The sequence below is a fragment of the Orycteropus afer genome, unplaced genomic scaffold (assembly GCF_000298275.1).
Source record: "Orycteropus afer afer isolate SDZICR_OR568_19922 unplaced genomic scaffold, OryAfe1.0 scaffold00054, whole genome shotgun sequence".
NCBI lineage: Eukaryota > Metazoa > Chordata > Mammalia > Tubulidentata > Orycteropodidae > Orycteropus > Orycteropus afer.
Window position 1 is genome coordinate 5,979,211 of NW_006921641.1, and position 27,776 is coordinate 6,006,986.

The 27,776-nt window shown below is 44.4% G+C and overlaps 1 protein-coding gene across 1 annotated transcript in view; it reads left to right on the forward strand.

Moving 5' to 3' along the window:
* The window catches only part of GALNT14 (polypeptide N-acetylgalactosaminyltransferase 14), a 378,698-nt gene that overhangs the window by 267,655 nt on the left and 83,267 nt on the right, over positions 1-27,776 (forward strand). The window contains exons 3-4 of the mRNA XM_007938807.2: positions 21,245-21,343; positions 27,532-27,599. Of these exons, the coding sequence (XP_007936998.1) occupies positions 21,245-21,343; positions 27,532-27,599 (167 nt within the window). The remainder of the gene's footprint in view (positions 1-21,244; positions 21,344-27,531; positions 27,600-27,776) is intronic.

The following is a 27,776-nucleotide window of genomic DNA, read 5'->3' on the forward strand; positions in this document are numbered from 1 at the left end:
CCATCTTCCTTCCAAGGAGTGGCTGGTGGGTTTGAACCACCAGCCTTCTGGTTAGCAGTCAAGTGCCTTAGCCACTATGCTACCAGAGCTCCTTAGTAAAGGACATTTTTCCCTCTGCCTTTGATGCCATAGAAGTTTCACTGGCTTCCTCTGCCATTCATCCATCCACCTATTCTTCAGACATGTGTTTTATGTGTAGTCACCATGCTAGGTACTAAGGTTATAATTACAAATAAGGCACAACTCTGCCTTCACTGTAGCTAACAGTCAGTAAAAACCTGTCCCTGTTAAGTCAGTTCCAACTCATAGCAACCCTATAGGACAAAGTAGAACTGTCTCATAGAGTTTCCAAGGCTGTAAATGTTTAGGGAAGCAAACTGCCACATCTTTCTTCCATGGAGCAGCTCATGAGTTTGAACCACTGACTGGTTAGCAGCTGAATGTTTAATCACTGCATGGCCAGGGCTTCTTAACAGTCAGTAGAGGAGACAAAATAGTCATTTCACAGTATTGCGTGATAAAGTGATAAAGGCAATGACGATGTGAATGCAGGGTCCCAGGGGAGCACACTGGAGGAGATTTAGGGGATAAAGAAGAGCTTCCCAGGGGAAGTAATTTCCAAGCAAAGATTAGAAGAGGAAAAGATAGCCAGGTCTTGGAAGAAAGAAGAGTGCATTTCAAGCATATGGTAGAGAGAATGCCTGCAAACACTCAGAGGAGTGAAAGAATGGGTTGAGCAGAGTGTGGCTGGATCTTTGAAGATGAAGAAAAGAGGAGTGAGAGATAAAGCCAAAGTGGTGTCAGGTCACTAAGGATGTTAAACCATAATTAGGAGTTACAACTTTATTTTGTGAGCAGTTGGGAAGCAGCAAAAGGTGTTAAATATTTGCAGTCTTGGAAGATCGTTCTAGCTGCAGAATGCAGGATAGATTGGAAGGGGATAAAGCCTGTGAGGAAGTTGCTGCAGTAATCCAGAAAAGACATAATGGGAATGTAGAGAGAAAAAGATAAAGAAGAATCGACTGGACTAGGTTTAATTAGATTGGGTTTGGAGGAGGGAGGGTGAGATTAGAGAATATTTCTTGGGCTTGTTATTTGGTTGATGGTGAGCTGGGGAACATGGAAGGACCAGCAGACATGGCTGGGGGGAACACCAGAATTTAAGGTGAGGAAAGGAAAAGGGAAACTTGTGAGGAAAATCAAGAAGCAGCAGCGTAAGAAGACAGCCATGCCTGGATGATTTAGTGAAGCCAAGAGAAGAGAACTAAACATTTAATAAAATAATCAACTCTCAATGTCAGCTGCTACAGGGATGACAAGATAAGGGCTGAAAAGTTCCCATTAGAGTTAGTAACATAGAAAAGGAGGAGAGGGTGTTAAAAGGACACTGGAAGGCAGGGTTCACTAATAACCCTTAACCTGGATGGTAATCTGGGCGCTGTCTACCCATCTGACTGAGGGCCCCAAGCCTGAGTGCCTTTAAGAAACTGAGGGGTTTCAATAACAGAACCAGGAGATCTCAGCTTTCCCACTCAACAGCAGGGTGACTTCAGCCCAATTCACTCTTCTGGGCCTCAGTTCCCTCATCTGTCAAAATGAAAGGAATTGGAGCCAAAGTTTTCTAAAGTGGTATCACACAAAACTGTTTGGTAGAAAGAAATGCAAGGGTGGGGATGGGGTCAACTTTTGAAATAAACAGTACATCACAGAAGTCTCAGAGCGTTTTACATGTTGGTGTGCATAGGTGAATCACCAAAAAGGTAACCCAGTATTTCGCATGTGATCAGCTTGTTTGGCCCTTGTGCACTTTATTCACATAGCATGCAGAGCCATCTCCTTGGAAATGCTATCCTATAGCAGTGTCATGAAAACCAAACCAAACGCACTGCCATCAAGTCAATTCCAACTCATAGCAATCCCCATTCGGTTTCCAAGGCGGTAAATCTATACAGGGAGCTCTGGTGGCATAGTGCCTAAGGCATTTGACCGCTAACCAGAGGGCCAGAGGTTCAAACTCATCAGCCAGTCCTTGGAAGGAAGGTTGGGCAATCTATTTCCGTAGTGATACCGCCTCAGAAACCCAAGGGGGAATTGCTGTAAGTCGGATCCCACTCAATGGCAGTGAGTTTTTTTTTTTTTTTTTTCCCTTAAATCTTTACAGAAGTAGATTGCCCTGTCTTCCTTCTGAGGAGCAACTGGTGGGTTTGAACTGCTGACCTTCTGATTAGCAGTCAAATGCCTTAGGCACTGCACACAGTGTTAATATTCCTTAACTAGATGATCTCTGAGGTCCCTTTCAGTGTGGCTTTGCAGCAACCCAGGAGTTGACCTGGAGCTGAAGAGAGTAAGGTCCTACAGCTGTTGATGGCTCCAAAATAGAGGCAGCGACTGAGCCTTTAGGTGAGTCATGTAGATTTTCAGTTTGTTAGGAAATACTCCCATGGAGCATTTTCACTTTGCCAAAAGAATGAATTGCAGAACTGATGTCTGGGGATCATTATTATAATCTAATTGTTATTGTTAGATGCCGTGGAGTTAGCTCAGATTCATAGCAACCTTATGGACAACAGAACACATCGCTGCTCAGTCCCGTACCATCTTCATGATCTTTGATATATTTGAGCCTATTGTGGATATTGTGTCAATCTATCTCATTGAAGGTTTCCCTCTCCCTCTATTTTACGCAACATGATGATGTCTTTTTCTAGTGATTGTTCTTTCCTGATGACAAGTCCAAAGCAAGCAAGTTGAAGTTTCACCATCCTGATTTCTCACTAGAGCCTGTACTTAAACTGATAATAGAAGTGTTTAAAATTGGGAAGGTCCAAGCTTTCTTAGAAATCTGATGCTACTGGAAGTAGGCAACTAAGTCCAGGAGGGTCCTCTAAGAAACGGGAAGTAAACTACAGAACTTAAGCTCATGTGACAGATAGATCCAGACAAGAATATGGTGGTGGGTTGGTATAGGTTGGTATTGCATATATCAGAGTACTTTCACCCTGAGACCAAGTTTCCTGCCCAGTGACCTTATGTTCATGTAATGGAGAAATGTCTGTGATAAAGTTTAGGTCAGCCTTTCTTAACCAGGATTCTTCTGCAAGAGAATTAAGCCCTAATGCCTTAGGGCATCTATTTTATGAAATGAATTAACTTCTCTTCTATGCATGTGGAAGGGTACGAGTGATACACTATTCATAGGAGAAGTGAGAAAATAGTCACTCCAATAATTTTCTGTCCTGTGGTTCAAATGAGCAACCCCTGAGAGAGTTGGATCTGTAAGGATTGGAACAACCCCAGTAATGCTACTGAAGAACTTCTCCTGGAAGCAGGTTCCCAAGGCATCCCATACCTAGCAATATCTTATGGAATGGAGGGCCACTAGAGCATGGATAAAGGGCTCTATGGTGTGGGGGGGAGCTCTGATAGTGTAGTGCCTAAAGCACTTGACTGCTAACCAGAAGGCTGACGGTTCAAACCCACCAGCCACTCCTCGGAAGGAAGGTTGGGCAATCTACTTCCGTAGTGATACTGCCTCGGAAACCCAAGGAGGGGTTGACAGCACAAAACAAGAACAACAACATGGTGGGAGGGGGGTGGGGACTCTGATATTGTGATGCTGTTGCATAGCTCTTCCACAAAGTACCCATGAGAAGTTACCTTTCTCCTCAAGGGAGTGAGGAAACCTGGTGGACTTGGTTTTTTTTTTTTTTCAGGTAGCCAACAGTGGTTCAATGGTAGAATTCTCACCTTCTGTGCAGGAGATCAAATTCAGTTCCCAGCTAATGCACCTCCAGTGTAGTTACTACCTGTCCATGGAGGCTGGCATGTTGCTACAATGCCGACCAAGTTTTAGTGAAATTTCAAGTCTAAGGTGGACTAGAAAGAAATCCCTGGTGTTCTACGTCTGAAATTTAGCCAGGGAAAACCGTTTGGATGACAACAGTCTGATCCACCACCTGTCATGGGGAGGGTGCAGGACCAAATTTCATTCTATTGTGCACGTGTTGTCATGAGTCAAGGTCTGACTCCACAGCAGCCAACAGCAAAGGTACTTGTGTTCATTATCTATTGCTGTGCAACAAATAACCCCAAAACTTAGTGGCTTAAAATAACTATGTTTATCATCTCATAGTTTCTATGTGTTAGGGATCCAGACATGGCTTAGGCAGGTCTACAGTCATCTCAGGGTGTGACTAGGGTAGAAGGGGAGGACCCACTTCCAAACTCACTGATGTGGTTGATGGCCAGAGTCCACTTCAGTTCCTTGCCATGTGGCCTCTCCAACGTGGCAGCTTGCTTCATCAAAGCAGCGTGCAAGCTGAAAAGATAGGAGTCACGGTCTTTTATAACCAAATCATAAATTGATATCCAGTCAATTTGCTGTATATTTGTCCTAGGTTCAGCCCACACTCAAGAGAAGGGGACAACAGAAAGAGACAGAGATGGGGAACCATCTAAAATCTGCTTTCCAAATTGCCTAGCTGAGTTCATAGGCATTTCACTCCCTGCTCCTGCCTACTTATCCCCTTCCTAGTATACTGGAATTTAGTAACATATTCAGCAATTCAAAATGTGGCAGTGTCATGGAATAGCAAATCTCACTATTATTTTAAGTGTCTTTTATGAGACATAGAATTTCTGTAATACTAAATGAGGGTGGCTGTTGAGGCAGGAAGTAGAAGCGATATATGTTTATGTGAATGAACACTTTAATCTGCATGTGAAATTGACATGAAATAAAAATTTCATGCCATATAGTGTATCAGTGTTGCCCATGAAATGAGATTAAAAGGAATTTCTGATTTTATAGTTGTCATACTTTTTAGACTGCTTGCATTTTTTCTCTTCTAAAGAGCTGAGTTTGAACTTGGGAACCAGTTGTGAGTTTGGCATTTTATGTTTTTTGGTCATGTTGTTTTTTCTCATATACAACAACAACAACAGCTCTTTCTCATAGCTGAGAGCAGACTTCCTTATGTAGAACTGAGCTGGGGATGTATTAGATGATATTAAACTCAAATATATTATTCTAAAAGCCTGTAGCAAGTACATTGTCCCCTGTCCTGAGAGAATTGACATTCTGGAAAGGTTACTGGGCCAAGAGCTTTTTACCTCTAATTCTTCCTCATACACTTCAGCTTTGAGTTGGGTCCTGGTGGCAGGGAAAGGAGAGGAGGAGATGCTGTTCTCCTTAAGGCTCCATCAGGGCTAGAGCAATGACAGTCCCTGAGTGATACAAACGCTTAATGTACTGAGCTGCTAGCTGAAAGGTTGTGGGTTCAGGTCCACCCAGAGGCACCTGGAAAGAAAGGCCTGGCTGTCTACTTCTCAAAAATCAGCAAGTGAAAACCCCATGGTTCTACTATGAGATTCATGGGATCTCTGTGGGTTAGAACCAACTTGATAGCAAGTGGTTTGATCGATGACCAAGTGAGGGCCAAGATGTAAGGGGGGGAAGGAGGGAAAGAAAGGGGGACATGCCCCACCCCACCTGCCTCCAGGGGCCCACAGATTGTGGCTCCCTCAGGGACAGAGAGGTCTTTCCCAGGAAACTTGTCCCACTCCCACTTTTGTGTCTTAAGATTTCTTCTCTTTGCGGCTGTAGTGTTCAGGAACATAGACTATAGGAAGAAGATAACCCATTAGTTTTCTCTGAGGGGTTTGACCTCTAGAGTTTGCTTTGAAACTGCAGGAATACAAAGGAAGAACCATAGCTTTCTGTTTAGGAACAAATCTTCGGTAGCAGTCCCACCCAGGGCCTAGTTGAGGTCCTGTCTTCCTTTCAGATCCCCTTTGGTTTGGGAGCCCCTGTTAAGATGTTCCTTGGTGGCTCTCAGCCAGTGTTTTCGCCATCTTCCTGATACTACCCAAGAGCAGCAGCCTACCTCTCCTTTCCAGGCAGGTCAATGCAACTGCTGGTTTCTAGAGTTCAGGAGAAACTGCTTCTTCAGGTGATGGTTGAGTGTAGGCACATGCATACACAACGTACAAGGGCATAGAATGGACCCTTATACTAATATCTGGAAGCTTATGCATACCTCAATCCTCCGAACAGTCCCATTGTAGAGATATGATAACATCGTATTAAAGATAAAGACCCTGGAAGACTGACACTAGCTGTCTAACTTGAAATGACATGCTTAACCTCCCTGTGGGAGCTCTGGTGGTGTAGTGCCTAAGGCATTTGACTGCTAACCAGAAGGCTGGCAGTTCAAAGCCATCAGTCACTCCTCAGAAGGAAGATTGGGCAATCTACTTCCATAGAGATACCACCTCAGAAACCCAAGGAGGGGTTACTATGAGTCTTGTTGTTGTTTTTGTTGTTAGTTGCCATCGAGCCAGCTCCAACTGTTGACAGCCCCATGTATAACAGAGTGAAGCATTGCCCAATCTTGTGCCAACTTCATGGTTGTTAATATGTTTGTGCCAATCCAACTCATTGAAAGTTTCCCTCACCTCCACCGTACCTCTGCTTTACTGAACATGTTCTTCTCCAGCAATCGGGTCCCTCCTGCTGACGCATCCAAAGTAAGCAAGTCGAAGTCTTGGACAGTGCTCTGTGGTCCATAAGACTTTTATTCATTATTTTTTCACAAGTACATCACCAGGCCTTTCTTCCTAGTCTATCTTAGTCTGCAAGCTCTGCTGAAATGTGTCCACCAAAGTGACACTGCTGGTATTTGAAATAAAAGTAGTATAGCTTCTACCATCATAGCAAAATACAGACCACTACAGCACAGCAATCCAACAGATGGGGTGGTGAAGAGAGCAAGGGTCTCCTCATTAGTTAATTCATAAGACAGTAGTCACCTCACTGGGTTATTGTGAGTACTTGGTATGCAAGATGCTCAGTTCAGCACCTGCTAGTAACAGCACAAAAAGTAGTAGTTTCAAAAGATGCCATGGAGTGGATATTGTCATCGTTTTAAATGGGGGAACTAAGTCTTAGGGAAATGAAGTAACCACCAAACTTCTAAGTAACTAAGTGTTGCCCAAGTGTGTCCACCCCAGACCTGCTGATTTCCATCACATCATGCTGTGTGTTCTGGTGACCTTTCTCTAATTGTCCACTCAGTCTCTCCTCTGAGATGCAAGAGCCTCCTTTCAAGAGTTTGTTTGCTCAGACTCAGAGCCATTGGTCAATTCTGGAAGGACCAGAGCACAGACATTTTAGCAATAATAATTATGGTCTCCCCTCTGCTTCAAAGTTATTTGGTCTGCCTCATCATCACTCTCTCCTATTTTTCTGCATGAAAATAAAATCCTGAATATTTATAATTTGTAACCACGTCATCTTTTCTTTCTTAAGGGCAGCCTTCTGTAAGATAATGCCCACGTGCCCGGGAGTCAGAGAGCCAGGGTCCTTGCCCCAGCAGGCAAGCTGAGGAGCCATCAGCAGCTGGTATTGCTCATTGATACAACGAGGATGCTGCTGATAATAAAAATCCTTTCCTTATGGGTTGTAATAAAATAAAAGGCATTGTGCACATCATTACATTCCTGTGATAACTGACAGCAATTCTCATTCATTATGTTTCTGACATGCCCAAGTTGTCACATGTTCAGGTGCAGGGGTGGGACAGGGAAATTGTGATTGGCTGGTGGAGAGAGGGGAAAGCGGAGAAGCTTGTATCTAGCGTCCTGGGGTTAACATCTTAGCTAGTGCTGCTGTAACAGAAATAGGAGCTCTGGTAGTGTAATGCCTAAAGACACTTGACTGCTAATCAGAAGGCTGGCGGTTCAAACCCACCAGCCACTCCTTGGAAGAAAGATGGGGCAATCTACTTCTGTAGTGATACTGCCTCAGAAACAACTCGATGGCACATAACAACAACATGTGTCTTTAATGAGTGGAAATTTATTTTCTTATAATTTAGGAGGCTAGCTCTGGTAGCATAGTGCCTAAGGCATTTGACTGCTAACCAGAAGGCTGGCAGTTCAAACCCACCAGCCACTCCCTGGGAGGAAGACTGGGCAATCTACTTCCATAGAGATATTGCCTCCGAAACCCAAGGAGGGGTCGCTATGAGTAGGAATCGATTCCAGGGCAGTGAGTTTGTTTGTTTGTTTGTTTGTTTTTAACAAGTTTGAATTCAGGGCATCAGCTGTAGGGAAAAGCTCGCTCGCTTGCGCGCTCTCTCTCTCTCTCTCTCTCCCTCTGTCCAATCTGGGGGGAAATCCTTGTTTCAGCTTCTCAAGCCCTGGTGTTCTTCAGTTCCTTCTGATCTTCAAGTGGCTTCTCTCTTCCCCCTTTTGTGCTTGCTTCCCTCTGAGTGTAATCTGCTCTTTTTATACGTTAATGAAGTTAGGTTTAAAACACACCCTGTACTGTGATGGCCTCATTAACATAACAAGGAAAACCTTATTCCCAAATGGGATTATGTCCTGGGATATGTGGGTTAGGATTGCAGCACATATTTTGGGGGACACAGTTCAGTCTGGAACAGCATCTCAGAGCACTTCTCCAGAAGCACCAATAATTGGCATTGAACGCTGCTCGAGAGACTGAAAGCTCTTTAAGCCCCACTTCAATTTAGGGGAGTGGGCCAAGAGTCTTATTCGAGTCTTTCTTTTTCCAAAAGAAAAAAAAAGGCAACATGTCAAAACTCCTATCAGAGGAGCGTGTGTTATTCATGAGCTGCTGCAGCAATCAGAGCGGGAGCCCCGTGTGCCTGAGTTCCTGGCACAGCAGCGTTCTGCCTCCCTTGGGTTCCAGGAGAGTTGTTCTGTAGCCCCGCCTCCACTGCCATCTCCTGCTCGCTCTCAGTTTCTCTCCAGTAAACCCTCTGAATCTTTAATAAATTATAAACATGCTTTCTCTTCTGTCTGCCAGCGCCAGATCACAGGATTGGCAGCCTTTTTCTTTTTCCCTCATGCCCTTAATAGATCTGGTTTGATAAATCTTTTAGATCTGTCTCACAGAGAGCCCACAGTCTGAGCAGACTCTCCTCAAGAAGTCCAGCTTTAAAGATTTCTCTCAGGGTTATTGTTGCTGATCCCCAGCGTTCCTCCGTAAATGGGACTGCAGCCCCTGGCCTTGAGATGGCAAGTGGTTTATGCACAGGAGGCAGAGGCAGTGGGCCTTGCCAGTACCAGGGCTTGGGCTCCTGTGTCTTGAGCTACAGTGAGCTCAGAGAAGAAGACCATGTGGGTGAGGGGGACAAACCCAGGTTAGGAGACACAGAACCTGGGTTCAACTCATCTCATTCACTCACCATGTGTGTGACCTTGATCAAGATTTTGAACATGTTCCTCCTCGGTAGAGTGGGAATTCTCACAAGGCTATTTTGAGGGTCAGATGAGACAAGGGAAGAGTAAGAGCCCTGCGAACTGTAAAAACCAAAAACCAAACTCACTGCAAAAACCAAAAACCAAACTCACTGCTATCAAGTCGGTCCCAACTCATAGCGACCCCTCCTTGGGTTTCTGAGGCAATATCTCTACGGAAGTAGATTGCCCAGTCTTCCTTCCAAGGAGTGGCTGGTGGGTTTGAACTGCCAGCCTCCTGAGTGGCGCAGTGTCAGCTATAAAGAGGAGCGGAAGAGGCACCATGAAGTCCTATGAGCCAAGAAGCCTGTGCCAGGGAGAGATGAAGCACTGCGCTCCTGCCCACCCTCCTTGGGTCTGTGGACTTGAGTGCCTGATATGATTGCTGCCCTGCTTCATGGAGAAGCCCCACTCTTCTTTCTGCCCCAGGCACAGAAGGCTGAGGAGTCTCAGAAGCCAGGAGCACAGCCATCCTCACTGCAGCTGATGCCTCTGTGATGCCAAGCTCTGCCAAATTCAGGAGGGTGAACTGGATCATCTCCAAGTTCCTTCCTTTTCTCAGCTATGAGTTTGTGGTTCTAGACTGTAAGCACGGAATGGAACATGGAGTCTGGGTTACCTCCTCTGTACCAAACCAAACCACACCCATTGCCATCCAGTTGATTCTGACTCATGGTGACCCCATGTGTTACAGAGTAGATCTGCTCCATAGGGTTTTCTCGGCTGTGATCTTAACAGAACCAGATCACCTGGCCTTTCTTTCACGGCAATGGTGGATGGATTTGAACCTCCAACCTTTAGGTTAGCAGCCAATCACAAGCCACTTGCACCACCCAATGACTGCTTTTTAGCTTTCATTTACTCAGTATCTATTAAACACTATTGTATCTATTATCTTCAGTCTTCACTGAAAGGGAAGTCTTTGCCCACATTCTACAGGTGACAACATTGAGACCTGTTGTTGTTATGTGCCATTGAGTCAGCCCCGACTCATAGTGACCCCTCCTTGGGTTTCTGAGGCAGTATCACTACGGAAGTAGGATTGCCCAACCTTCCTTCCGAGGAGTGGCTGGTGGGTTTGAACCGCCAGCCGTCTGGTTAGCAGGCAAGTGTCTTAGCCACTATGCTACCAGAGAAGAGGTAAATAAAGTGACCCAGGGCATACAGCCAGTTCTTGTCAGATCTAGGATTCAAATCCCGATCTGTCTGTCATCAAAGCTTGAGTTTTTTCACTAACATTGATGGTACGTTCTTTTTATTTATTTTTTTAATGTCCCCTGAGACTAGGGTCCTGAGTCCCTTGGGCCAGCAACTCATTCCCTTAGGGTTTTGGGTTATGCATAAGAAGTTTTCATTATGTTGCCCCCTGTTGTTGTAACAACTCACAGAACTCACAGACCCCCAAGGGTTTATCTCATGTAGTAGTGGTGGAGGCTGGCAGGCTGGTGAGTCCCAGGTCCGTGAGTAGGTCTGGAGGAGCTCCCAAATCTCGGGGTTTGATGAACCTCAATCAGCAGATCAGATGACGGCTGCTGTCCCAAATCCAGGGGTGAGATGAGGATGATCCAAGACACAAAACCGGAGCAAGAGGAGGGTGAATATTCCTAGGAGATTCGTAGGAGTACCCTCAAGGAAGCTAAGGGTGGTGATTTGAATTATACCCTCCAGCAAGGCAGGACTCAAGATACATTCCACCTGTGTTGCCCCAACAGAAATAACCTAAATCCCATCACAGAGTCGATTGCCAGTCATTATAGGGAATGACTACTACCAGCTGCCCAGCCAAGTTGATTCCTGACCTTAACTACCACACCACCCCAAATAGGCATGGATAATGAGATTTACAAAACATCACAGAACAGAGGACAGTGGCTAGAAGGGCCACATCAAGCAATTCACTACACTGTGTTAATCCATCTTGTGGAAGGCCTTCCCCTTTTGTGCTGACCCTCTACTTTACCAAGCATGAAATCCTCCTCCAGGGACTGGTCCCCTCTGACAACATGACCAAAGTAGGTGAGACGAAGTCTGTCCATTCTTGCTTCTAAGGAGCATTCCAGCTGCACTTCTTCCAGGGCAGATTTGTTCCTTCTTCTGGCAGTCCATGGTATTTTCAGTATTCTTCACCAACACCACCGTTTATAGAGATCAACTCTCTTTTGGTCTTTTTTATCCATTGTCCAGCTTTCACATCCATATGAACCAAAACCAAACCAAATTCACTACCGTGGAATTGGATCCGACTTACAGCAACGCCTCCTTGGGTTTCCGAGGTGGTATCACTATGGGAGTAGATCGCCCATTGAGGTGATTGAAAATACCATGGCTTGGGTTAGGGGCACCTTAGTCTTCAAAGTGACATCTTGTGCCTTTAACACTTTAAAGAGGTCTGCAGCAGATTTCTCCAGTACAATAATGTCATCTAATTTCTTGACTGCTGCTTTCATGGGTGTTGATTGTGGTTCCAAGTAAAATTAAATCTTTGATGATTTCAATCTTTTCTCCATTTATCATAATATGGCTTATTATTCAGCTGTGAGGATCTGTGTTTTCTTTATGTTGAGGTGTAATCCATACTGAAGGCTGTAATCTTTGATCTTCCTCAATAGTGCTTCAAGTCATCTTCACTTTCAACCCTGTATGCGCTAGTATATTCATGGATTTATTTGCAGCAAATGTAAACACACATGTAGAAATATCCTTTGACACACCTATACATAATTGTGGATATAGATCCATTCTCCTTCCCAGCGCTGTTCAGCTTACCTGTCTATCTATGTATCCACTCTTAGATTATTGGTTATTTTTATTCTTGTATTATAGGATTGTGTATGAATTATTATTTACCTTTATTGTCTTTAATGCTTGTACTCCTCCCAGCATCTTCCTTTCCTTGATCATTTTGTGTGATCATCTTATTGTATATTGCCTTTCATTTCACCCGAGGTAATATATGTCTACCCTCCAGTTAGGGTTTACACTCTCTTCCCCTCCCATTTCTGGTAACCATAACAGAATATTTCTTTTGTGTGAAAACCTTTCCTTGACTTTTTAAAATAGTAGACTCATACAATATTTGTCTTTTTGTGATTGACTGATTTTCATGCTACCTTGTGTACATCTCACCTGAATTTAGAGACCATCTGAAGAATAGATTTGACACATTGAGCACAATGACTGAAGACCAGACGAGTTGTGGGATGACATCAAAGACACCACACATGAAGAAAGCAAAATGTTGTTAAAAAGACAGAAAAGGGAAGAAAGACCAAAGTGGATGTCAAAAGAGACTCTAAAATTTGCTCTTGAACAGAGAGTAGCTAAAGTGAGTAGAAGAATGATGAACTGAGAGAACCAAACAGAAGATTTCAAAGGGCAGCTCAAGAAGACAAAATGCAAAGACCTGGAGTTAGAAAATCAAAAAGGAAGAATACAGTCAGCATTTCTCGTGCTGAAAGAACTGAACAAAAAATTCAAGCCTCAAGTTGCAATATTGAAGGACTCTATGGGCAAAGTATTGAACGATGCAGGAAGAATCAAAAGAAGATGGAAGGAATACACATAATCAGTGTACCAAAAAGAACTGGTTGGTGTTCAACCATTTCAGAAGGTAGCATATGATTGAGAACTGATTGCATTGCAGGAAGAAGTCCAAGCTGCACTGAAGGAACCAGAAAAAGGCAAGGTTCCAGGAGCTAACAGAATACACATTAAATGTTTCAACAAACAGGTGCAGCACTGGAGGAGCTCACTCATGTATTCTAAGAAATTTGGAAGACAGCCGTCTGGCCTACTGACTGGAAGAGATCCTTGTTTGTACCAATTCCAAAGAAAGGTGATCCCACATAATGTAGAAATTATTGAACAATATCATTAATATCATATGCAAGTAAAATTTTGCTGAAGATAATTCAAAAACAGTTGTAGCAGTATATGAACAAGGAACTGACAGAAATTCAAGCTGGATTCAGAAGAGGAAGTGGAAGGAGGGATATCATTGCTGATGTCAGATGGATCTTAGCTGAAAGCAGTTAATACCAGAAAGATGTTTACCAGTGTTTTATTGACAATGCAAAGGCATTCAACTGTGTGAATCATAACAAATTATGGATAACATTGTGAAGAATGGGAATTCCAGAACACTTAATTGTGCTCATGATGAATCTATACATAGATCAAGAGATAGTAATTCGGACAGAATAAGGGACTACTGCATGATTTAAAATTAGGAAAGGTGTGCAACTGCATTTTATCCTTTCCCCATACTTGTTCAGTCTGTATGCTGAGCAAATAATCGAGAAACTGGACTATAAGAAGAAGAACATGGCATCAGGATTGAAGGAAGACTCATTAACAACCTGCAGTGTGCAAGTGACACAACTTTGCTTGCTGAAAGTGAAGATGACTTCAAGTACTTATTAATGAATATCAAAGATTATAGCCTTCAGTAGGGATTACACCTCAACATAAAGAAAACAAAAATCCTCACAACTGGACCAATAAGCAACCTCATGATAAATGGAGAAAAGATTGAAGTTGTCAAGGATTTCATTTTACACAATCATTGCCCATGGAAGCAGCATCAAGAAATCAATGACACATTGCATTGGGCAAATCTGCTTCAAAGATATCTTTAAAGTGTTAAAGAGAATAGATGTCACTTTGAAAACTAGGGTGTGCCTGACCCAAGCCATGGTATTTTCCATAGCCTCATTTGATGTGAGAACTGGACAGTGAGTAAGGAAGACCACAGAAGAATTTATGAATTTGAATTGTGGTGTTAGCAAAGAATATTGAATGTACCATGCACTGCTTGAAGAACAAACCAATCTTTCTTGAAGAAGTATAGTTAAAATCCTCCTTAGTGGTGAGAATGGGCAGATTTCACCTCTTGTACTTTGGTTACCAGAAGGGACCGTTCTCTAGAGAAGGATATCATGCTGGGTAAAGTAGAAGGTCAGCGAAAAAGGGAAAGACCCTCAGCAAGATAGATTGGCACAGTGGCTGTGACTATGAGTTCAAGCATGGTAACCAAGATGCACAGGACCAGTGTTTCGTTGTGTTGCATATAGGGTTGACATCTAACAACAGTTTCACTCTGCATAATGTCTTCTAGGTAAATGCATGTTCTGAGATGCTTTGCAGATTCATCATTGTTCTTTCGTGTTGCATAATGGTCCATTGTATATATGTGTCATAGTTTGTTTATCCATTCATTTGTTGATGGGCATTTAGGTTCTTTCCATCTTTTTGCTCTTTTGAACAGTGCTGCAGTGAATATGGGTGTGCATATATCTGCTTATGTAACAGTTCTTATTTCTCTAGGACACATACCTAGTAATGGGATTGCTAGATCATATGGTAGTTTTATTTCCAGTTTTTTAAGGAAGCGCCGGAGCTCTGGTAGCCTAGTGCCTAAGGCACTTGATGGCTAATTAGAAGGCTGGCGGTTCAAACCCACCTAGCCACTCCTCGGAAGGAAGATTGGGCCATCTACTTCTGTAGTGATACTGCCTCGGAAACTCAAGGAGGGGTCACTATGAGTCGGGTCTAACTTGATGGCACATAACAACAACAACAACAAGAAGGAAGCGCCATACTGTTTTCCACAGTGGTTGCACGGTTTTATAGTCCCACTAGCAGTGTATGAGGGTTCTAGTCTTTCCATACCCTCGTTAACACTTCTTGTTTTTTTTTTTTTGTTTGTTTGTTTTTTAATTTTGTTATTAATGCTGGGCTCTGGTGGCATAGTGCCTAAGGCATTTGACTGCTAACCAGAAGGCTGGTGGTTCAAACCCACTAGTCACTCCTTGGAAGGAAGGTTGGGCAATCTACTTACTTAGTGATACCGCCTCAGAAACCCAGAGTGGTAGCAATGAGTCAAAATCAACTCTAAGGCAGTGAGTTGGTTAGTTGGTTAATGGCTAATGAGGAGCTCTGGTGGCGTAGTGGATAAGGGACTTGACTGCTAACTGGAAGATTGGTGCTTCAAACCCACCAGCTGCTTCGTGGAAGGAAGACTGGGTGATCTACTTCCATAAAGATTTACAGCCTCAGAAACCCAATGGGGGTCAGTAGGAGTCTGAAATGACTGGATGGCAGTGAGTGAGTTAATGGCTAATGATTGTTGTTGTTGTTACGTGCTGTCAAGTCGGACCTGACTCATAGCGTCCCCTCCTTGGGTTTCCAAGGTGGTATCACTGGGGAAGTAGGTTGCCCAGCCTTCCTTCTGAGGAGTGGGTGGTGGGTTTGAACCACCAGCCTTCTAGTTAGCAGTCAAATGCTACCAGAGCTCCTGGCTAATGATTAGGGAGATGCAAATCAAAACAACAATGGCTAATAATTGCAGAAGGAAAACTGGGCTCAGAAACCCAAAGGGGGTCGCTATGAGCCAGAATCTACTCGATGGCAGTGAGTTTAGTTCTGGTTTTAATGGCTAATGATAGATAGCAAGCATTTCTTTTTGTGTTTGTTGACTGTTTGAATGTCTTCTTTGGTGAAATGTCTCTTCCTGTTCTCTGTTCATTTTTAATTGGATTATTTGTCGTTTTGTTGTTGAGGTGTTGAAGTTTTCTATAAATTTTAGATATTAGCCACTTGTCCAATATGTTGTTGCCAATTACCACCCCTCCCCCCTGAGTTTTTCTGTTCTCTTTTTACTCTTTGGTGAAATCTTTTGATGCACATAAGTGTCTAATTTTTAGGAGGTCCCAGTCAGCATTCTTGTCTTTTGGTATTTGTCCGTTTTTAGTTATGTTTGATAGCTATTTATGCCATGGATGATATATTCTCTTATATCTCTCTCTCTCAGTGCCCCCTCACTCTCTGTCATTGTCCCGTCACTACTCTGGACAAGGTAGAAGCACATGCCAAAAACACCTTTCCAGTCTATCCAAGGTCTGGCTCCTCCCAAATGAAGAAGTCATTTGCAGATTTGGACTTGATACTAAAAATAGTAATAGCTGCTATTTGTCAAGTACTTACTGTCACCTAACATAGTAATAATCTAGGAAAAAAAAAAACTATAAATTTTTATCTCCATTTCACAGGTGAGGAAATTGAGGTTTTGAAAAGTAAAACTCAGTCACACAGTTGAGCCTTACCTGCAAATTATATTTATGACATTCCATTCAAATTAACCCTGCTTATTGAATGCTAAGAGCCCTTGAATGGCAGAGACAATTAAGTGCTTGGCAACTCATCTGAAAGTTGGCAGCTCAAATCCACCCAGAAGTACCTAGGAAGAAAGGCCTGGTGATCTATTTCCAAAAGATCACAGCTATTGAAAAACTCTACAGAACCGTTCTACTCTGGCATATTATGGGGTCACCATGAGTCCAAATTGACTCAATGGCAACTTTTTGTTTGTTTGTTTTCTTTTTTATTGAAGGCCTGCTACAGCCATCACTTCTGATTACTGATGCTGTGAGAACCATTAGTCTCAACCCCCTGCTTTGCAAATGAGCAAACAGTGGCCTGGAGAAGTGAGTGATTTGCCCAAGGCCCCACAGCTGGTTCTGTGAACTGCCTCATTTGGCCTCTGGGTCCAGAACTGTGTCCGTGACTGGAATGCTCTGTCTTTCCTCACTATGCCCTGTAAGATCCAGATTCACACTTCCTCTTCTATGAAACTTTTTTCAGTATCCAAGGGGAGTTACAGATTCCCTCTCTCCCAGCGCCATATGCATGCGTGCTTCTGAGAATTGGACGATGATGCCACATAGCCGAGAGGCTTGGCATCCAGCCACACATTACCCTAGCAGCCTTGTAAGTCACTCTTCTCAGTATCTCATTCCTTCTCCTCTGTCTCTGCAAACCACATTGGATGGAGACAAGGACCCTTCCTTTAAAGAGACAGATAGTTATCCTTCCCTCTTCCCTGAACTCTGCCCCATTCCTTTGGGTGCTCACTGCACCTGCCCCTCCATGGCCTCACACTAACCAAAGGTCCTTTCAAGCCCCACATGACCAGCCATCCTCCTCCCTCTCCACTGCTTCCCAACTCAGAATCAGGCCTATGTCCAAAGATAGGTAAGTCTGAGACAGAAAACCACCCCTAGGAAGCTCCTATGCCAGCACCTCTTCTCACTGAAGTCATTTTTCTTTTCTTTTATCTAATATGGAAGTAGATCACCCCATCTTCCTTCCATGGAGCGGCTGGTGGGTTTGCACTGCCAAGCTTCTGTTTAGCAGTCAAACGCCTTAGGCACTGCACCGCCAGAGCTCCTTAATGCTAACAAAGGAGTTCCTGGGTGGTGAAATGATTAAGATCTCAACTACTAGGTAAAAGGTTGGGCATTTTAGCCCATCCAGAGACACCTTGGAAGACAGGCTTGGTGATCTGCTTCTGAAAGGTCAGCCTTGAAAATCCTGTGGAGCACAGTTCTACTCTGCACACATGGGTTGCCCTGAGTCGGAACCAACTCAGGGGTAACTAACAACAACAACAATGCTACCAAATCAACCCAAAATTTAGTGGCTTAAAACGATAATAATCACTGATTATCTCTCATTATCTTTGTGGGTCAAGAACTTGGAGAATCTTGGCTGGGAAGGTCTGGCTTGGAGTTTCCTATAAAGTACCAGTCAGAAGCCTCCTGGAGCTGCAGTCATCTTAAGGCTTGATGGAGCTGGAGAACCCACTTCTGAGGTGACTCATTCAGAGGGCTACAAGTTGGTGCTGGCTGTGGGCAAGAGGCCTCAGTGCCTCTCCACATTGGCATCTCTCCACAGGGCTGCCTGAGTGTCCTCACATCATGGCATCTGGCTTTTCTCCAAGTTCCCAAAGCAGAGACTGCAGGGCTTTTATGATTTAGCTTTGGAAGTTATATACTGTCACTTCCACCATACTCTATTCATCTTGCAAGTTAGTTCTGATTCATTGTGGAAGGGGAGTACACAAAGGTGTGAAGACTTGTATATGAGAACCACTGGAAGCCATCTCAAAGGCTTTTAAAACATTTTTAATACCATAGAATGCCACATCTTCACCTGGCTTGAGAGTATATTTTCTGATATCCTTTCATCCTTCTCTATCTGGACATCTGGTATACCTAAATTTCATTCTAGGGACATGGAGGTGGACATGAGTCCCTTCTCTAAAAGGATTCATAGTCAGTTAGGGTGGAAGTTTTCATCATTAGATGTGCTGGAAGAGAGATATGTACAGAATTATGGGCACATAAAGGACAGGGAATTACATATGTGGAGAATACCCTCAGAAAAGGGGAGAGATTTGCTTTGGGTCTTAAAGGATAAGTGCTCCTCAGATGAAGAAAAGAGGAAGGACATTGCTTCATGCACCATTCAGAAGTAGTAGCATGAGCAGGGGCAGAGAGTCAATGCAGCAGGTGAGGCTGCAGTTGTGAAAGATCTTGAAGGCAATGCTAGAGATTTTGGACTCAATGTATCAGAAGCCACTGCAAGAAGTCAAGCCAGAGGACAGCCTGGGGAGAGCTACATGAAGGGCAGGACATGACTGGCAGAGTCAGAGGTTAGACTCAGTAGTCAAAAAGCTACTGCAGTGATCCTATGAGGAGTGATGACTATCTGATGTGGGGTCATTGGGATGGGAGAAGAGGGTTGGATTCTAGAAGTGGATCTGACAAGATCTGCTGAGTTACCTCTACCGGGATAGAATAGGAAGGCAGGAAGTTCTTAAAGGATATGACTACCTTTTCCATTTCCTTTCCCCTTGAAGTCTTCCTTCTCCAGCTCTTAGCTTCCTGTGGACCACTCAAGCTCAGACTGTTTAGGTGCGAGCAGAGAAGCCCAGAAAACAGTTTCAGTTCCAAAGGCTTTAAGTTACCTGGGCCAAAACCATAAGCCTTCCATGTTTATTCTTTTTTTTTTTTTTTTTTTAATTTGAGTGAAAGTTTACCGAGCAAATTCATTTTTCATACAGCATTTCACACACATTTTGTTTCATGACATTGACTGCAATTCTCTAGAGTAACAGCTTTCTTCCTATTTCCTCCCTGTAGTTACCTCTTCCCTGTGTCCTTCCTTCCTATGCATTCCTGCCCCCTGAACTATGTCCCTGTGCAAACACTGACCTTCTTTTCTCCCACTAGTGATCCCTCTAAGGAGTATATCTACCTGGTATAAATGTTCACTCGATATGCCTATCTGTTGTTTGGCTGGAAGTCCCAAGAGTGAGTTCAGTTCCAGACCTGAAGGGTAACTAGGAGCCATAGTCTTGGGGGCCTCACTAGACTCTATCAGACCAGTAACCCTGGTCTTTTTTTTTTTTTAATGATTTTGAGTTTTGTTCCACATTATTCTCCCACTTTGTCCAGAATCTTCTGCATGGATCCCTTTCCAAGTGGTTGACAGTGATAGCCAGGCACCATCTAGTCCTTTTAGTCTCATGATCGTATAGGTTGAGGATTGCATGGTCTATTAGTCCCTTGCACTAATTGTTTCTATGCATCTTTGGTTTTCTTCATTCATCTTTGCCCCTTCTATGTTTATTCTTGCAGAAAATAAATGTTTAGAATTATCAGGGAGGCCAAAGAGGCATCAGACCCATTGTCCTAGAACTGAGGTTCCTAAGGGTTGTAGACCACAGACTTCCTTGAGAATCTATTGAAAACTATGCACCATCTTAGTTCATAGAAAATGCCCATTTGCCCACACAATTTTGCAAACAACTTAGAGGACTGCTGGCCCCCTTGAAGCCCATCTTTGAGTGTCTGGACCCCAAATTAAAAGCCTAGGAAGAAACTGGAAAATGAAGACAGCAAATGTTTGACTCCTCAAACGTCTTTTATTTTCTCTTTTAATACTCCCTCCTCATAATTGGACAACCCCCCCAAATAGCGAGAAACAAGAGGAAACATTTACCCAGTGATAGCCCCTGGTGGTACTAGCCTCACTTAGCGGGTTTATTTTCTTTATTATAGTAATTTTCGGGCTGCAGGCTACAATTTTCACTTGCAGTGAGGTATTAAATTGAAATTACCCCAGATGTAATTGTTATACAAAATAATCTGAGACACATGGAAATAAATGCTTTTTCAAGACGAGGTTTTATTGCTTATGCCAGGGTTTGGGGGCTCTGTCTCTTTAAAAAGCCAGATTTAGATGTGTGTGGGAGGGTGCAGGGGTCAACGTGGTGTTATGGGCTGGAACTGTTGGCCCAGCACATGATAGCTGGCATCTGCCCTTTGCACAGCAGCACAGATGGAGGGGCTGGAAGGACACAGACTGGGAAAGAGCCCAATACTTGAGACTGGGTTTACGTGGTTACTAGGGGCCACTGAAGGAACCGTGGTGGTTCAGTGGTTAAGTACTTGGCTGCTATTCAAAAAATTAGTGGTTCACACCCACCAGCCACTCCACAGGAGAAAGATGAGACAGTCTGCCATCCATTAAGATTACAGCCTTGGAAACCCTATGGGGCAGTTCAGCTCTGTCCTACAGGGCCACTATGAGTCAGAAGCAACTCAATGGCACACACAGCAATAGCAATCACTGTGCATAAACCCAGGCATGCAAGAAATACTGCCTTTATTTAGTCAGTTGTCATCAAGTTTTCTGACTCCCCGTGACCCCATGTACGCAGAATAGAACTGTTCCATAAGGTTTTCAAGGCTGTGACCTTTCAGAACAGATCTCCAGGCCTGTGTTTTAGGCTTTTAGATTTGAACTGCCAGCCTTTCGGCTAGCAGCTGTTAACCATTTGCAACATCTGGGAATTCCTTTATTTTCTGTATATCAACTCAATTTGACTCCAAGCCCAAATGATTCCCAGAGGAAGGAAATTTGGCTTCCATCATTCTCAGAGCTCCCTCACCCATCTCAGGGCTGAGCCAAGGCCCAGGGGTCTTGCCTATTGCTGTACAGTGGGGAGGCCCCACCAGACGCCAGGCATCTGTGATACTGGTGGCCACCACAGTGCCTTGGTTCCAGACCTTTAGATCTGGTTTGTACTGCTTATATGTCTTATATGTCCTGCTCCTCTTTCCTTCTCCAGATGCAATCTGCTGGTATATTGTACAGACCTTCCACCCACCAGCATCATCATCACTTTCCATAATGAAGCCCGCTCCACTCTGCTCAGAACCATTCGCAGGTAAGGCAGCCTTTCTTGTCTATCCACCATCCAGCACTGCTGGCCCCAGTGCTTGGCAAGAGTGTGTTGGCTCTCTGTGTCCCCAGCCCTGTAATGATCAGGCATTTCTGGCTACATGCCAGGCACTGTTCTAAACCTTCATATGCATGAACTCAGTCACCCCTTATCCAAAGAAGGAGGCTGTTATCCTATTTTATAGGGGGAAAAATAAGGGCCCTAGCTGTTAGGTAATTTGCCCAAGGTCAAAGGCAGTAAGGAGTGGAACCCAGAACCCTTACCCTTCACCACTAGGCTAGACTGCTTCTAAAACTTTAGTTCTTCATGACTGGTGAGGAAACTGAGGCCCAGAAAGGGTAAGTGACACACCGTATGCCCCAGATCGTATAACAACAACATCAGGCTGGCATTAGAACTCCATCTCTTCCCATCACAGCACTGTGCCTCTCCACAGCCCACGAGGGACAATGATTGGTGCAAATCAGAACAGCCCAAGGATAATCATTAATGTGAGCTCTCTGTGCAGTCTTCCCTCAGTTCCAGTCTCAGTTCACCTCAGGCTTTACCATCTGCCCTCAGATCCTCACCTGGCCTTGCCCTGACTCTAATAGGTAGATCTTTATCATGTATGGCCTGTGGCCTGCATGGATTTTTGATATACAGATGTCCCCATCCCAGCTCCTGACAGAACTCCCCTCAGAACCCAGACCCAAAACCCAGAAGACTTGCCCAGGAATCAATTTCTCATTGGTTCTTGGCAGACCCTGGCTGTTTCTGCTCCCCTTCTTAATGATGTGCTCATTCCCCTCTTCCAGGGCCCTTTCCCCACACCCACCCCTAAACGTCTCCACTTCACCCTACCTTAATCTCTGACAGCATTTGCATCTTAGATGATAGGAACAGCAGCCACCTACCATGAAGGTCCAATTTTCTGCAGGGATGTCTTGTCTCATCCTCTGTGCTGGGTGAGACAGGATATCATTGCTGTACCCACTTTGCAACTGAGGAAACTGAGCCTTAGAGATAGTACATCAAGGCCTAATGTCGCTCAGCTAAGAATGATGAAGCAGGAGTCTAGGCTTTGTGTTCTGACTTCAGAGCTCTTCTTCTAGCAGCTTGAATAGGACAAAGCTAGACTCAATGGCACATAACAACAACAACAGTCCCAGTGGTGGCATTTTAGCATCCTGGGGGAGATGTTAGGGCCAAGGGTACACACAGCCACCTTCTCAGCCCAGGAATGGATGGACCTTGCAGTAAAATGCCCCTCAGATACACAGCCTGCTACAGCCATTCCCAGATCTGCTGGCCAGCACCTCAGATTATTCTCTGTCCCAGAGAAGGAGATCAGACTATATTGGGGCCAAAGAGAGTGCACCTAGTGCAGCAAACTCTTTTCTCATTTTCATCAGAGTAGTCAAACAAGTCCTCTCCCCTTCGCACACCTGACATGGAAGTGTAAAAGAGAGTGTACAATTGCCAAAAGGCCTATGAGGGAAGATAAATTCAGCATTAGGTTTGTCCTGAGGGAAGGCTGAAGTCTTCACTATGATAAGAATGTTCACTGTGACCTTATTGACACAGGGAGGGACCTGTCCAGGTATGCAGTTTTCAGCTGCCTTCAAAATAGGGACTACTAATAATAACTAGCACAGTCATTATTGTAAATAATGGATGAGTTCAGGCAGGTAAAGGACTTAGAACAGTACCTGGCATATAGTGAACTGGTGCAGGTGAAAATAGGTGATAGAATGATCGTTCTCAACCTGGGTTGACAGCAATATTCTAACTCATTGGTCCTTGAACCTGAGCAGTGCTATGGAGGGCTTATTACACCATAGTTTCCTGGGCCCCATCCCCAAAGATTCTAACTCAGAAGGTCCAGGGGGGAATTTGCAGGCAATGTGACCCACATATACCACCTACAAGTCCCTAGGTGATACTGATGCTACTGGTTTAAGGACCACACTTTGAGAACCACTGCTATTAAGTCAGGACTATTGCTGTTCTAAAGGAGCTCTGGTGGTACAATGCCTGAGGCATTTGACCACTAACCAGAAGGTCAGCAGTTCAAACCCACTAGCCACTCTGTGGAAGGAAGACTGGGCAGTCTACTTCCATAAAGATTTACCTCCTCAGAAACCCAGTGGGGGTCACTGTGAGTCAGAATCAGCCCAAAGGCAGTGGGTATTGCTATGCTTAGCTATAATATCACTGTTATTACCAACACCCACATTTATAGAGCAACCACTGTGTGCCAGGCATGGTACTAAGCTTCTTTCAAGCACATAGCAGCATCCCTGTGAGGTAGGTAGTAATATCTCCATTGTGTAGTCAAGAAAATTGTAGTTCTGAAGGTTAAATCTTACTGAAGCTCTTCTAGCAAGTGAATGGTGGATATAGATACAGTACTTGAATCTGAGTCAGTCTCACTCTAGAAGGACTCAAGTCTACTGCCAACCAGCCTCAGCCCTTTATTCAACTGGTATTTATAGAGTTTGATAAAAACCTGCCTGCGTACAGCACTCTGGAGTTCACAAAGCAATTTCAAATGCATTTCCTCATTTCATACTCACAAAAGCCTGTGAAGTAGGTCAAGTATTAATATCACCTGCTTTTACAAGGAAAATGTAATTACAGCAGAAAAGTAAGACTCGGAGAAGACTGGCATCTTATTCACCACGGCAGAGCTAGTGGGTGGTGGAGCCCGCCTGGCCTCCACACCCATGCTCTTCACACTGGGTTCCGCCTCTCTGGGTGCTTCTCTCTGTGCATCATGGTTGGGGGACAGCAGGCAGGAAGCAGAGAGAGTCGACACTGCCTATGCAGCCGCTCTCTGGCAGAGAGGCAAGCCACATACAGGAGACTTGCTTCTAGAATAATTTCCAGGCAATGTGACCCACATATACCAGCAAATATGAGCACACACGCCCATGGTAAGGCTGGGTAAAGAAGGAGCATGGGGGGAAAGCAAAGAAAAAGCCTATCCTTTTCCTAAGCCAAGTCGGAAGAGTCCCTGGGTAGTGCAAATGATTAATGCACTGGGCTGCTAACTGAAAAGTTGGGGGTTCAAGTCCACCCAGAGACACCTCAGAAGAAAGACCTGGTGATCTACTTCCAAAAAATCGGCTATTGAAAACCCTGTGGCGTACAATTCTATACTGACACATGTGGGGTCACCATGAGTCAGAACTGACTCCATGACAATTAGAAGAAAAGAAAGACAAAACTGAAACCCAAACTAACTGCGTGGAGTCAAACCCAACTCATAGTGACCCCTCCTTGGGCTTCTGAGGCAGTATTACTATGGAAGTAGATTGCCCAACCTTTCTTCCAAGTTCCTGTAAAAATGGAGAGACTTGCTCTTTGGTTGAGGGGGTGGTGAGATGTCCTAGCAGAGGAACCCATGAGAGCAAAGGAAGAGATGGGAGCAAAGAGGGTATGGGAAGTGGGAGTGAGAGCAGGCTTGTGGAAGGCAGCCCCTGCAGAACTGTCTCGGCCAGGCCAGGTCCTGTGAACAGGATTTGATCTTTTTCTCCGGAGTCCCCGGGGCCCCAGAGCACAAGCCCCGTATGAGGTCTCCCAGCCCAAGCCACTTTATGGAGGCCCTGCCATCACTCCAATTGCTCTGATTAGAGAAGTAAAAACAAGCCAGGTGTTACCAGGAAATGGTATAATTAGCACTTACTGCTGACGATTTCTTCTTCTTCTTCTTCTTTTTTTTTTTTTAAACCCTGGACATTTTTTATTCGCTAATCATCTCTCAGTTCAGCCAGCACAGAGCCTCCATGCAGTTTACCTTTTGATGTTCACATAAGAGAACCCTTGAATTTCAAAGAGCTGGCAGGGAGTTAGGAGAAATCCAATGCAGACACTTTAGAGCCTAATCAAACCTCATTAGAGGTTATTCTTCAAGCAGGTTTTTCCCTCTCTTTCTGTCACCCTCTCCCCCTCCCTCCATGATTAGAGGGCTGGTTGTTGGTTTTGCTTGTGTTTTCTTTGGGACAGATTGTATCCTGGTGAGCGATCCCCTCCTTCCTTCACCCTCCTCAGCCTCCTGGCCCTCCCTGCCCCTGTGCTCCTGGCAGCAGGCTCAGATCTTTGTGATGAAGTTTCATTCTCCACCTTACACTAGTTGCCATGGTAAGAAGTAAGCCTTCATAAATAAAGGCAGCTCCAGGCAAAGTTTTTCTCCTGTAGGGTCTCTGTATCCTACATGGAAGAGGCAGTCCACTGAGAGCTGGGCTCAGAATGATAATCCTGAGAGGTGGGGCCCACACAGCACCTAATTTAAGTCCCCTCCCCATATACACAGGGCTCTGTGTGTCCTGTGGTCATTGGTGTGGTCTAGCCTGAGGAACCATGCAGTTTGAGCATTCAGGAGAGGCGGGACCAGCCATCTCAATCATGTCTGAGGCCCAAAGTTAACACTGAAACCAAGGCCTTGCACCTTCTTAGATCCACATCCAGCTCAATTTGAAAATCATTAATGATGCACAGAATGGTAGTAATCACTACCATTTATCATCACTGAACAGTTAAGAGCTCAGCTACTAACTGAAAAGTTAGCAGTTCAAATCTACCCAGAGGTACCTCAGAAGAAAGGCCTGGCAACCTACTTAGAAAAAGTCAGCCACTGAAAACTCTGTGGGGCATACATGGAGACACATGGGGTTGCCATGAGTTGGGGTTGCCATGAGTTGGGGTTGACTTGATGGCATTATTTTTTAAATGCCAAATGTTGTGCTAAATGCTTTATATGCATTTTCTTCTTTAATTCTCTCAACAGTCCTGTGAAGAAGACACTACTATTATTATTCCATTTTATAGCTAGGGATATTTCACTGAACAGGGCAATAAAGTAACTTGCCTACAATTACACGCTTGTAGACCACAGACTTCTGGAGGGTAGAGATCACATCTCCTTTGTTCATCATTGTATACCAGTGCCTGGCACAGAGTGAATCTATTCGATGGCAGTGAGTTTTGGTGTTTTTTTTGTTTTTTTTTTTTTTTGAGCACATAGTAGGTGTGAACTAAGTATCCCTCAAGTGAGTGGTTATGGACTGAGGTGCAGTGCTGGCCTCTGTTGACCACTGACTTGACAAGGACCCTGTCCCTGGGATAGTACCATCTACTGAGGCAGTAGATGGTGGGTGAGGTACAAAGCCAAGCCTCAGAGTCAGGGGCAGTGATAAATGCAGCAGGAGGCATTGGATACAAAATACTGAGGAGGAAGCAATTCATTTTCACTAAGTAGACTGGACGAGGCAGTGTTTCGTTCTGTTGTATATAGGGTCAGTATGAGTTGGAGCCGACTCGACGGCACCTAACAACAAGTAGTTTGGGAAGCTTTCAGAGAGGAGGACTTTTGAGCTGGGCCTTGCTGGTAGAGTAGCGGCATGACAAGCAGTGGCAACAGTGGAAGAAAAGGGGATCTGTTATGAAGGGCAGGGCACCTTCAGAGAGTGACATCGTCGTACTGATACTGGGTTGTAAATTGAGTTGACTCTGACTCATAGCGGCCCCATGTGTGTCAGGGTAGAACTCCACAGAGTTTTCAAAGGCTGATTTTCCGGAAGTAGATCACCAGGCTTTTCTTCTGAGATGTTTCTGGGTGGTCTTGAACTCATACCCTTTCTGTTATTAGCTAAGCACATAAATGGTATTCACCACCCAGGGACTCCAACTGGTTTGTAAAAGAAGCTTAAATCCAAGTAGTTTCAGTACAACCTGAATCAGACTGTCTTCAAATGAGTCTTTACAGTCTATGCCATCTGTCCCATTCTGTGCAGCCCTGTGCCTCCTGATGTCCATGGGGCATCTTTACATCCATGTCCTATTGCCAAAGACCTAGCATACCCCCAGACCTCATTCCTTACCTGCCTAGCCATAGTGTGGATAGATAATGTCAGTTCAAGCCACAGCTAAGAAGGGACTAATCAGTTCTGGGCAAAAATCTGAGAATCAAAGCTGAAGTCAGGTGACAGAAGGAGAGAAGCTGATGTCCAAGGGATTCCATGTTGATCATGGGAGGCACTTGGGCAGTAGAGGACCCAGAGATACATCTTTGGTGCCTCACAGATGAGCAATGTGACTACACTACCCATTTGATTCCTCAAAGGCAGTGGTGCTATTTACAACTCAGTATTTTGCCACTAGAAATCATGATGAGTTTTCCTCTTTCACAGTGTATTAAACCGCACTCCTATGCATCTGATCCAGGAAATCATATTAGTGGATGACTTCAGCAATGACCGTAAGTATTCCCTCTCTCACATTCTTTTTAAGCATATGTATCTGTTCCCAGCCCCTGGGTAACAGGCAAAAGTGAGTCCATGATTCATTGGGGTGGAGGAAAGCCTAGGTTTGTAATAGTATAGAAGACTCTGAATGTTTATAGCTGGACTTAAAATGGAGATAAACCTTACATTTA